The 12,909-nt window shown below is 35.6% G+C and overlaps 1 protein-coding gene across 1 annotated transcript in view; it reads right to left on the bottom strand.

Annotated features, from left to right (window-relative positions):
- The window catches only part of STAB2 (stabilin 2), a 155,957-nt gene that overhangs the window by 60,498 nt on the left and 82,550 nt on the right, over nucleotides 1-12,909 (bottom strand). The window contains exons 36-40 of the mRNA XM_074271422.1: nucleotides 12,732-12,785; nucleotides 9,268-9,363; nucleotides 7,151-7,346; nucleotides 5,977-6,072; nucleotides 1,843-1,888 (exon numbers count right to left, since the gene is read on the bottom strand). Of these exons, the coding sequence (XP_074127523.1) occupies nucleotides 1,843-1,888; nucleotides 5,977-6,072; nucleotides 7,151-7,346; nucleotides 9,268-9,363; nucleotides 12,732-12,785 (488 nt within the window). The remainder of the gene's footprint in view (nucleotides 1-1,842; nucleotides 1,889-5,976; nucleotides 6,073-7,150; nucleotides 7,347-9,267; nucleotides 9,364-12,731; nucleotides 12,786-12,909) is intronic.

Below are 12,909 nucleotides of genomic sequence, written 5' to 3'. Positions count from 1 at the left end.
TGAGCTTTTGTTAAGCACCTACTCTGAGCCAGGTGTTGTATTGAGTAGCAAACAAAGACAAAAAATCAAAATAAAACCTTCCAACAGTCATGGTATTAGTAACTCATACACATGAGTGAAGGGCTATTGGCCGTATTCTCCTATACTTAACACTGGGAAGATGTCACAACAGTGGGTGGCCATTACACTAGTTAAGACAATGTTATTTAGCCCATAGGTCAGGTGGATTGTGAGTCAGAGTTGGAAGGACTCCTTTTGAGTGTCATCCCCATATTTTATAGATGAGGATATGGAGGCATAGACAGGTCTCATTGGATCATAGATCTAAGGATAAACGGGAACGTAGAGGACAAAGGGATGGGTGGGGAGAGAACAGACAGACAGAGACAGACACATTCACATCCACATCTGAAGAGAGACAAAAACAGACAAAAAGACAGAGAAAGAGGGAAGGAAAAGGGAGAAAAAGGAGAAAGAGAGGGAAAGGAAAAGGAATTGAAGGAGGAGGAGGAAGAAAGGAGGAGAGAGGAAGAAAGGGTAAGGAGCTAGAGTAAGTAAGAGAGAGAAGGAAAGAGAACCCCATAAACACTTCTATACCCTGAATTTTGGAAGGTTCTCAGTTCTCTTGAATTCACAGGATTAGAGCCTTAGAGTCATACCTTTGTTTTACAGGGGAAAAAAAATGAATGCATAGAGTGGGTGACTTACCCACAGTGACAAAAGTGAGACTTGACTCTTCAGATTCTAAATTCAAAACTCTTCCCTGCCCTATGCCATCTCACACTGAAAGACTATGACCAGAAAGAAACTCCATGAAAACCTGCTGGAGTCAATGATTCTACTTCTTACGGCCGGTTTAACTTTGAGCAAGTCACATAACCTTTTTTCTGGGTTTCAGTTTTCTGCTCTTTAAAATGAATAATTTGGATGTAGCCCCTGAAGTCCCTTCTAGCTTTTGATCCAATGAATTCAAGAAAATGTAAAATGAACCTTCCATAATTCAGGACATGGAAGTCTTTCTCCTTTCTCTTCCTCCTCTCTTCTTCTCTTTCCTCCCTCCTCCTCCTCTTTCTCTTCCTCCTTCCCCTCTCCACTTCTTGCTTTCACAGAATTGACACAAAATAAGCTCCTTAGAAGGGTGTGCTGGGGTGCTTTCTATTTTAGGTAAGTTTTCTGGGTCATTTGGATTTAACTAGGACAATATCTCATATTGCCCGTAAATGCCCCAAATAGAGGTACCATTGGAGTAGAGGCAGAAAACCTGGGTCTGAACCTCAAATCAGTTTCTTCTTAGCTATGAAAACTTGGGCAAGTATTTCTTGCTCTGAATCTCTGATTACTCATCTTAACAATGATGAGGTTAGACTAGAGGGACTTTGGGGCCCCATCCAGTGCTTGATCTAGGATCCTATTTCCTTCCTGAATGATTCTGGGAATCAGTTTCCTCATCTATAAAATGATGGAGTTGGGCGAATGGATTTCTCAGGTTCATTCCAAGATCTGAATCCCATAAATCCAGACAGCTGCTTCCTAAAGGGAATAGGAGGAGCTGCTTATGGCCTAATTCTAGGCTGTCCTGATTTTAGCATCACAACAAATTTTAGGAGCACATCCTAGGCTAGGCTAGTGTTCAGTAATTGTAATGCAGTTAGGATTATGGCACTGAGGGGAAAGGGTCTCATTCTGTCTACAGCAAGTGTCATTAAATCCAGTCCAATCACGTTTATGTCCCCAGCCCCATATAAACTCCCCAGGACAATAGAGGAGCTAGAGACCCCTTGAAAGAGATAACTTCCCCACTCAGAGAGACATACTCAGAAAGAAATCAGGATAGATACTTACTTTGCACTGGTATGGCAAGTGTTATTACAGTCATCTTTCTCGATCTCTGAAAAAAAGGGAAGAAATTAATTCCCCCACTGGAGCTTCTGGGAAAACTGGAAACTACTGAAAACTATAATCCTTTTCATGTCCAGTAAAATTTAATTGATTATTATATAGCTCAGGACTGGGTCTTCCCAAGTCAATAGAGTGCATAGCTAACTTTGCTTCTATGGCCCTCAGTTTCCTCATCTGTAAAATGAAAAATTTAGACTTTATGGCCTTTTGGGTCCCTTCTAACTTGCTATCTATAATTTTGTGTCTGATCCAACATCATTTAACTTTCCTAAGCATTTATTTCCTCTTCTGTAAGATGAGAGTACTGGGGTTAGTTGGCTTCTGAGGCTCTGTCTCACCCTATGATCTGGGTTTCTCTTGAACATTGAGATGGTTCATCAATGTATGTCTATGTGAACAATGTAGATCTTTCTGGGGCCCAGTCAAAATTCTCTTTGAGCTCCCTGGATTTTCTTCTCTCATCTTTGGAAGATTCTCTTGCCTCTAGACTCTAGTAATCTGCAACTGACCTCCCTGGTCCATCTCAGGCTTTAACTTCAGGTTCTCACAAGACTTTCTTCTTCTTTTTTAAATTATAGCTTTTTATTTACAAGATATATGCATGAGTAATTTATCAGCATTGACAATGCAAAACCTTTTGCTCCAACTTTTCCCTTCCTTCCCCCCATCCCTTCCCCCAGATGACAGGTTGACCAATACATGTTAAATGTTAAAGTATAAGTTAAATACAATATATGTATACCTATCCAAACAGTCTCACAAGACTTTCTTAATGAGTTAATCTAGATTTAGCATTTGAAGATACTTTGGAGGATAACTAGTCTGATCTTTTCAGTTTCTAGGGAAGGAAACCAGCTCTTCAAAAATCCTTTCCCTTCTTTGAACTTCATAGGATCTCAGCCGACAGGGATTTCAAGGGCCATTTAGTACATCTCCTAAAAGTAAGAAAATTGAGAGATCTAGAAAGGCTAAATGATATCTACTAAGTTGGAAATGCGATTTGAACTCAGGTTGTTTGATATCAAATTCAGTGATTCTTCCAATCTCTACGCTGTCTCACAATGAATGGGCAACTCAACAAAATCTAGAAAGCTATGATCTTCAGTCTCCTTCTTTTCTTGACTCTTAACACTATATATATCTTTCTTTGGAACTAAACATCATGTTGTAAGAGAGAAGATGACTAAGTGGATGAATCACCCAACTTGGAGTGAGGAAGATAAGAATTCTAATCATGCCTCTGAAATTTATTATATGTGGCTATGAGTAAATCACTTCATTTGAGTCTCAATTTCTTCATCTTTAAAATGGAGATGATACAATCTGTAGTGCTTTTCTCATCAGGTTATGAGCATTAAATGAAATAATATAAGTTTTTAATAAATCTTATAATATATTTTAATATATCGTATATAAATATAAATATCAGTTATCATTTTTGCTGCTTCTAGTTTCCTTATTTGCAAATAGAGGTTGTGTTCCTAGTGTTCAAGAGAACTTATTTTGTGGTTAAAAAGAGCACAGGGATAAGAAATCTCTCTTTGATTGGCTGTGAGATCTTTGGAAAACCACTGGCTTGCTCGATGGCCCCCTTTATTTATCAAATGGGGTTTATCCATCTCAATTGTTGTACTCATCTCATAGGGTAAGGCCCAAATGAGATAATGCATATGGCAGCTCATGGTCTTAATTCACTCTTGTAGGATAGACAGTGGGCTCTTAATCGTTCGCGGTGCCATGACCACCAACCCACTCCAACCAACAGAATTCAAATGAAAATTAGATGTTCATTTCTTTAGGAGGTTTTTGTTGTTGTTGTTTTTATTAGTGCCTTGATTCTTCATTTCATCATTAATAAGTGAAGGATAACGGAAATAAAGTATCCATTGCTCAGTAGAAACTTTGGTAAAAACAATGAAACAATTCTTTAGGAATATGTATAACCTACATAAGATTGCTTGCGATCTTAGGGAGATGGGAGGGAAGAGAGGAGAAGTGGGAGTAAAACTTTGGAATTCAAAATCTTATGAAAATGAATGTTGAAAAATATCTTTACAAATAATTAAAAATATTATAAAGTGAGGAAAAAGAAAAAATAGCACTGAATGTTTCTAGACATCGTTTTTGATGTAAAAAAAAAATTAAAAATAGGGAGAAAAAGGGGAACCTAGAAGAAATTCAGAAAAAAGCAAGGAGAGTCTGCCCTAGGGTCTGTTTCTAGGTCCACCATTATCTTGTTGATATTGGGCAAGTCATTGAATATTTCTGGGCTTCCCTTTATCAATGATAAAGTAACATTTATGAATACCATAATAATATTTATTATGTTATTCATAAGCTTTTGTTTAGTTGTTTTTCAGTTGTGTCCAACTCCATTGGGAGTTTTTTTTTTTTTTTTAATAAAGATGATGGAGTGGTTTGCCATTTCCTTCTCCAACTCATTTTACATATGAGGAAACTGAGGCAAACAAGGTTAAGTGACTTGCTAAGAAATGTCTGAGGCTGGATTTGAACCTGACTCCAGGCCCAGCACTCTATCCACTGCAGTGCCACCTAACTGCCAGGTATTAGACTACATTATTTGTAAACTTTCAAAAGCATATGAGTATTACTTGATTCATTTAAGGATCTAGGATTTCCTCAATGTGGGCAGACTCTCTGCCAAAGTGGATTGCAATTCAATTTCACAAGTTGTAGCGACTGAAAAAGACTCATCACCTGATGGTCAGTTTTCCATTCATGAGTCTGCATAGCAGCCTTAGAAGGGCTCTGCTCCAATTCTTTTTAGCATCAAGGGATTGGCCAAATCTTATATTTTGCTGGTTTGGCCTTCAAGAACCTAGGATCATCTCAATTCCATGATGGAACACTGAAAGACTACTGGAGTGGAAGATAGGATTTTTCTTTTTATTAATAAGCATCAATTTTTTTTACAGCAAGCAGAGTACCCAGGAATATAGGGTCTTTACTAGCCAGAAAAGAAGAATCAGCTGGGACTGAAATAGTGAGGATCCGGTGAGGTAAGCACAAGGTGGTTAGAATACTGGGTCTGAAATCAGGAAGACGGTTTCAAATCCTACCTTAGATGCTATGTAACTCTGGATAAGATATTTAATATCTCTGAATCTCAATTTCCCTATGTGTAAAATGGGGATAAGAATGCCTCTAATCCCTTAGAGATTATAAAGCAGGTTATTATTATGATAGGAAGCCTGGTGTAATAGACAGAGAGCTGGACCAAGGAGGCATGGTGGCTTAACGTTATCTCTTATTGCCTTCCCCAGACAAATCAATTTACTCTTCAAGATCTTAAGGTAAGAGAAGCTGCAAATATCCCCTAGCAGGAGTTTCCTTTATACTGAGTTCTTTATATTAATGAGATCACAGATCCATTGTTATTATTAGTAATAATGAGCCATTATATTATTATTATATTGTATATTTATAATGATCATATTATTATACATGAGGATAACAACTGTGCCATATAACTTAAGTATAATTATATAATGTAATTCTGTTATTCATTATATAGAATCATCAATACTGTTGTTCTCTATATAACAACAATCATATATAATTATTATAATAGCTATTGTATTATATGATTTAAATGACAATTACATTATTACAATCATTGTATTATATATTTATAGCAATCATGTTATATATTATTTTTATAACTATTATGTCAAAGAATTATATTAACCATTACATAAAATGATAATAACCATTGTATCATATAGTTCTGGCAGTCATTTTGTTATACATAATTTTTATAACTGTTGTGTTATATAATTTTACTGAAATTATATAATTATTTAACCATTACACGAAATTATTATAGTTATTGTGTTAGATAATTTAATGAAAATTATATTATATAATTATAATACCCACTATGTGATATATACTTCTTATGATAACCATTGTATTATATAATAATAATGGTTCTATTATATTCATTATATGATAAAATTACTACATATATTAAATTATATAATTTACATATTTTAAATAATCCTTGGTGATAATGATTGTTATTGTTTTTTGTTCAAAGACTTAAAATTGACTTACTAGTGTCACATTTCACACCCCTCCAGCCAAGGTCACATTCACAGGACCCATCACCATTGGGTCCCTGGCTGCATTGTCCATGGACACAACTGCATACTAAATGAATAAAGGAAAGAAGTAAGTGAAATGCCATCCTGTGAGTTCTGGCCAGCCATGTGCGCATTGTACATTATTGTCATATGTTATAGCCATACTCTCGATGTGATTTTGCTGAATTATTTGTCCATGTATGAGAATCATAGGTAATCAGAGAACATCAAGTCTGCAGCTAATATTTAGATGCAGAGAGAAAATATAGACTCTGAAAACATGGCAGAATCAACTCCAGTGGAACACTCTACAAAGTCCTGAGTTCAAATCTAGTAATATTTACTAGCTTTGTGATGCTGGATAAATCACTTGATTTAGTTTCCCCATCTGTAAAAAGAACTGGACAAGGAAATGGCAAATCACTCTAGTATCTTTGCCAAGAAAACTCCAGATGGCCGCAGAAAAGGGACACAATGGAAAAGACTGAACAATTGGCAAAATATACATAAAAAGATTTGCAAACTTTAAAGGATGATGGAAATATCACTTATCATATAAACAGGGATGTGGATTTGATCCGTGATTTAATAGCTATAGCCAACTTCCAGATGAGGAAATTCCTTCCACCAATGTAGTTAAGCACATTCTATTTAACAGAATTTGGAGGTCTTAGAAATTAAATGATTTGGTTGTACAGGCAGTTGCATGGATAGGCAACTATACACATTCTTGGTTTTCTGGCCATTCCTTTATCAATTATGGCACACTGTCTTTCATTATAAAAATGTGAGTGATTCTTGTAGGGATATGATCAGGGTGAGAATTGATATTTAAAAGTTAGTATGTATGTGAGGGTGCCTGGCAAGTTTATTGGCATTTATTTTAAGGAAAAAAGCCCGAGAAAACACTGGCCATATACAAAAGAAGCTGTGATGTGGATTTTTATCATCATCTGGATGAAAATTAAGACAGCCCAAGAATACTTTGTCTTCCTGTTGTTTTGAGATAGAGACATTCAGGGAGAAGATGCTGACAATCTTGGCTGATGGCTTGTTAGGCGATCAAAGGCGATTCAAGGACAGATCATTTTTGAGGTTACCTAATACTTTGTAGAAGGAAGAGAAAGTCCCCATGCCCTCCTCACCTTGGTCACAGTTGGAACCATATTTGCCCTCCACACAAGTCTCGCAGGCCGTTCCACTGAATCCTCCCTCACATTCACACACACCAGTGCCATTCACGCCATCTAGGCAGATGCCATTCCCAAAGCAGGCATTCCCAGCTTTGCCAGGACAGAGTTGGCATTGAGGCCCAAAGAAGCCTGCACAACATTCTCTGGTCTGAAATGGAGAAGTTTGGGATGAGTCTCATTCTGGGCTCCTTTTTCTTAGTCTAAAATTAGGATTTGTAGTGATGGGACTTTCCTTTCTTAAAGTCTATTATAGTTTTGTCCTTTATCTCAGAGTTTGGGTGAGGGGTGTATGTGTGATTCTATGGTACTCATGTGACAGTGAATAAGTTACTAAACTCCCTAGGCTTCAGTTCCTTAACTTCAAGGTGAGGGGAGTTAGACTAAGTGACCTCTAAAACAGCTCGAACTCTAAGAACCTGATTGATATGCTGGCTTGGGCCTGGAATTCGTGCTGCTGGGGAAGCTAAGGCTGGTGGAACACCTGAACTCTTCAGATTTAGAAAGGCTAAAGATAATATGGAGTCCAAACTAAATCTAGAATGAATATGGGAAACTGCCAAGAGTGGATAGCTACCCAAAAGTATAAGATGGGGAAAATTGGCTCAAGTCAGAAAAGTGAAGGAAGTCAAAGCTTCTGTGCCCATTGGGATTGGTCCTGTGAGTGGCTGGTGTACTTTCAGTCTGAGCCAGACATTTTAAAAAGTCTATGCTTCTTAAAAAAAAAAATGTAAAAAATTGGGAGAGTCAGGAAGATAGAAGGAAAGGAAACAATGAAAAAGGAAAAGAAAAAAATGGAATTAAAAAAAGAAAGAGGTTCAGAAGGGGAGAAAAAATAAAGGTTTTTAATATCAATTCCATAGGCCACAAATTGCCCAGCTTAAGGTGGAGAGTGGAGAAATAGGAATAGGTTATATTTACCTTGTGAAGGAGGTAGACTGTGAGTTTTTGGGGATATCTATATATCTATATCTCTTTCTCTATCTATATGAATGAATGCATGAAATGCATTATATATGTGTATGTGTATGTGTGTGTGTGTGTGTTTGCATGTTATGCATTTTACTTAAAACAGGATGAGACCTTGGCTTGCTGACTTTATTTTGAAGGAGACTTCCACTTTATTGGAGATTTTCAGCCCATCAGGATATTCTGATAAGATTAGCCTCAGAGAAATTCATTATCTATTGAACAAATCTGATCTTTGGCAATTCCTAAAGCTCCAAGGTTTACACATTCTCCCTCAAATCACCTGATAATCTGTTCCTAAGACTCAACATCTAAAAAAAGTATTTTCACCTGATGGACTCCTTTTGCCTTGGGGAATGTTACTCTGAAGCTGAGTAACTCTACATATGTGTATATCTCCATTTGTTCCTTGGCATTTCTATTTACCTGGAAACTGTCCATCACCTGATGCTAAATAATCTTTTTAGCTTCTAGCTTTGCTTCCTGATTAGTTGACTTTCAGTCAAATAGACCAAAGTGATAGGATCTTGGGAAATTCTGGTTTGAGATATTTCTCCACAGATCCTATGGCCAAGAAATAATGACTTGAATTTTGAAAAAAAAAAAATAGATAAGGCAATGTGGCTCAATGGCATAAATGTCATATTTGGATCAAGAGAAACTGGGTTCAAATCCTGGCCCTGAAACATCATCTGTTTGGGAAAAACTGACCCATTGGAAGCCTCAGTTTTCCGAATCTGTTAAACAATAGGGTTGGATTTGATTGACTCTAAGATCCCTTGGTACTCTAAACCTATGAACTTTTTCTTGTCTCAGCTAGCCATGTGTTTGAGTCAATCAATCTCTGAGTTCATCCTGTCTGAGCTTACGTTTCTACTTCTGTCAAGTGAAAATAATAATTACTACCTTATTTCTTCAAGGATCAACTTGAAAACTAAAGTATTCCATATACATTTTGTATTTTCCTATTAGAATAAAAGTTCTTTGAGGGCAAAGACTTTTTTTTTTGGTCTTTGTAACATCAAAGGAAGACATAATGGCAAGTAGGTACGTAGAATGTAATGAATGGATGAAAACTATTATGGGGAAGTGGTGATACTCACAATCACTGTTTTGACACATTTTGTCTGGCATCCTACATGCAAAGATCTCTTTCCCATGAAGAAAGTCACATAGATACATTTCTTTGTCTCTCCTTCCTGTGAAATAGGGACATTCATCAACATTACTGCTTAGTGCTAGTGACAAATATGTATTGGGGCACGGTCTTGTCCTCATGTTCAAAACCAACTGTAGAGTCAGAATTATTGCTGTTGGCTAGAATAGGAAGAGTTCATCCTCCCAGTTTGGAAACTCAGCCCTGAGCTGAGATAGGCAACAAATGAGAGCAAACTTAGGTAACCCATTATTTAATTTAGCTGACCCTGGAATGGATATATACATCCCTTCCATCCATTCCCCTCATTCCTTGAGGTGCCCTGCCACCACAATCTTAACCCACTCCATTTAGCTTCAACTTAACTTAAACAACCCCATTTTAGAAAAAAAAAAAAATCAAACAAGCCGTCAAAGAGTATCCTAAGAAAAAATCCCAGGACCAGATAGATTTACAAGTAAACTCAACCATTTTGTACAATTAGTACAAACTATTTGGAAAAAAAAGAGGTAGGGTCTAACAAAATTCTTTTTATGAAACACATAACGTGCTGATATATAACCCAGGGAGAACCAAAACAAGAAAGAAAACTATACAAGAATTTCCTTAATGAATATCAATGCAAAAATCTTAAATAAAATACTAGCAAGGAGATTCTAGCAATATGTCACAAAGATCATATGCCATGGAACATATACCAAGAATACAGGATTGATTCAGGAAAATTATAAGTATAATTGACAATATCAATGACAAAACAACAAAAAAATCATATGAATATATTAATAGATACACAAAAAATAAAAAAACAACATTTAGTCCTATTAGAAATACTAAAAAGCATAATAATCAATGGGGCCTATCCTAAAATAACGAGTAGTATCTATATGGAAACAAGAGCAAGAATTATTTGTAATGGCAATAAACTTGAAGCCTTCCCACTAAAATCAGGAGTGAAGCAAGGATGTCCATTGAGAAAATATTGTTTTGATATTTTATATTTGATTCCATTCTGTAATCTATTCTACTCTGTAAACTAAGCCATGTTTCTAAATTCAGAAGTTCAGCTTTCCTCTCAAAGTTTCCCCCCAAATCACCTTAATTCAAATTATTATTACACATCTTACTGCTTATGTACAATTAAGTAAGATCTATTATCTCACTAATTACCCTTGCAAGATGCAGAAAGATTCCAGGAAGTTTTTACAATACAGGCTTCAAGAAAGTCTAATCTGTTATTGTGGTATCATTAACTAGCCATGAAAGTAGTTACCACAAATGGGCTTTCCATAGTAAAGGATAGAAGCAGGAGTGGTTGTTACTAACAGCCTTCTATCTAATCATATTGTTTTCTATAATCTATAACAGTTCAGAATTTGTAACCATTCATATTGTTTTCCATCTGTAATACTTCCTATTCCTTGTTCTCTTGTACTTTCCAAAACAATATGAAAACTAGTACACTTTATTTACCTCATGATCTTTTAGTTGAGGAGATGAGAGATTCACTTTATTGGTAATTTCACTTGGAACTTTGTAACTCTGTTTGCTTTAATTTAATCATTACACCATTATGACTACCATTATTCAATGTTGTTTTAGAAATGCTAGCAATAGCAATAAGACAAGAAAAAGAAATTGGAGAAATATACACAGGCAATGAGAAAGTAAAAGTGTCACGCTTTGCAGATGATATACTGGTATTCTTAGTTAACTCTAGAGAATCAGCTTAAAAACTAGTTTGAAATAATCAGTACTTTAATAAAATTACATGATATAAAATAAGTCCACATAACTAAGCAGCATTTCTACATACACACTGCCAACAAAACCCAGCTGGAAGAGATAGAAGGGGAATTTCCCTTAAAAATAACTGAAGACAATGAAAAATATTTGAGAGTCTATAGTATATGCCATGATAAACTCAGCTACTATATCAACACAATTACAAAACATTATTCATAGAAATAAAGATAATTCTAAACAAATGGAGAAATATTAATTGCTCATGGGTAGGCTGAATCAATATAATAAAATGATACTTCTACCTGAGATACCTAAGATATTCTATTTATACTGTGCCATAATAGTCAAACTATTAAAGAATTGTTTTTTTTGGAATTCAAAAAATAATAATGAAATTGATCGGGAAGAATAAAAGATCAAGAATATCAAGGGAGTAAATGAAAAAAAAATACAAAAGAAAGCAGATTTAAAACTGTATCACAGCAATAATCATCAGAACAATTTAGCTCTGGCTAAGAAATAGAGTGGTAGATCAGTGGAATAGATTAAGTACACAGTATCCAGCAGTAAATGACCATAGTAATCGGGCTTTTGATAAACCAAAAGATCCAAGTTTTGGGGGTAAGAATCATTATTTGACAAAAGTTTTCAGGAAAACTGAAATGTAATTAGGGAGAAATTAGGTATAGGCCAAACACCTCACAAGATAAGGTAAAAAATGGATAAATGATTTAAACATAAAGGATAATATCATGGGGCAGCTAGGTGGCGCAGTGGATAGAGCACCAGCCTTGAATTCAGGAGGACCCGAGTTCAAATCTGGTCTCAGACACTTAACACTTCCTAGCTGTGTGACCCTGGGCAAGTCACTTAACCCCCGCCTCAGGGGGGGAAAAAGAAAGAATGATATCATTAGTAAATTAGAGGAATATATAATATTTTACCTGCCAGATCTATACATAAAGGAAGAATTTATGACCAAAAAAGAGATAGATAGGAACAGCAATATTTTAAGGATACTCAACTGTTAAAGACTTGCTACTTTGATCAAGACAATGATCCAAGACAATTCCAAAAGATCAATAATGAAAAATGCTAACACAGAGAGAGCAGATGAACTCTGAAATCAGTTGAAGCATACTTTTTGGAGAAACTTTATTTTTTTTTTTTTTTTGCTTTTTTGTGTTTCATTTTGAAATATAGTTAATATGGAAATACTTTCCCCATGACTTCACATTTATAATTGAAATCACTTTGCTTGCTTTCTCAAGTGGTACCAGTGTAATGGTAGAGAGGTAGAGGATTTGGAACTCAAAATTTAAAAAAAATAAAATGTTAACAATTTCCTTATGTAATTGGGAAATATTTAATGAAATAGATAAAATATATTTAAAGAAAACAGGACACATCATCAGTTTGGGAAGGTGGGTTTTAGAGGAAGCATGTAAATCCAGATATTGAATAAAAGTGACTGATTTTAATGTTTCTAGAGGTTGATTATATTGTTTCTGGCTATATTTCTGAGAGGTAGCAGGTGAAAATTCTCTCATTGCCGGTTTGTGCCTTGTTCTCTCGTTTTACTCTCCTGACCTGGTTCTTCCTTGTGTTTGAATGTATTATTACCAATCCCACACAAAACACTCCATCAATCTAGAAAATACTTACCACAGGTTTAGTTCCAGGAGGGCAGTTCTTTAGAAAACAATATTCACACTTTCCCTTTGTAAGAAACAGAAAGGAAACATTTCAGAATTATTGCTTCTTGAGAAAAATGAGGATATTGAATTAGAAAGAGGGCCTTGGAGGCCCACTTTATCTATGATTTTCTCAGATCTTATTCTAC

This window comes from Sminthopsis crassicaudata, chromosome 5, assembly GCF_048593235.1.
Source record: "Sminthopsis crassicaudata isolate SCR6 chromosome 5, ASM4859323v1, whole genome shotgun sequence".
In the NCBI taxonomy this organism is placed as follows: domain Eukaryota; kingdom Metazoa; phylum Chordata; class Mammalia; order Dasyuromorphia; family Dasyuridae; genus Sminthopsis; species Sminthopsis crassicaudata.
This window is presented reverse-complemented; position numbering and strand designations above follow the sequence as displayed.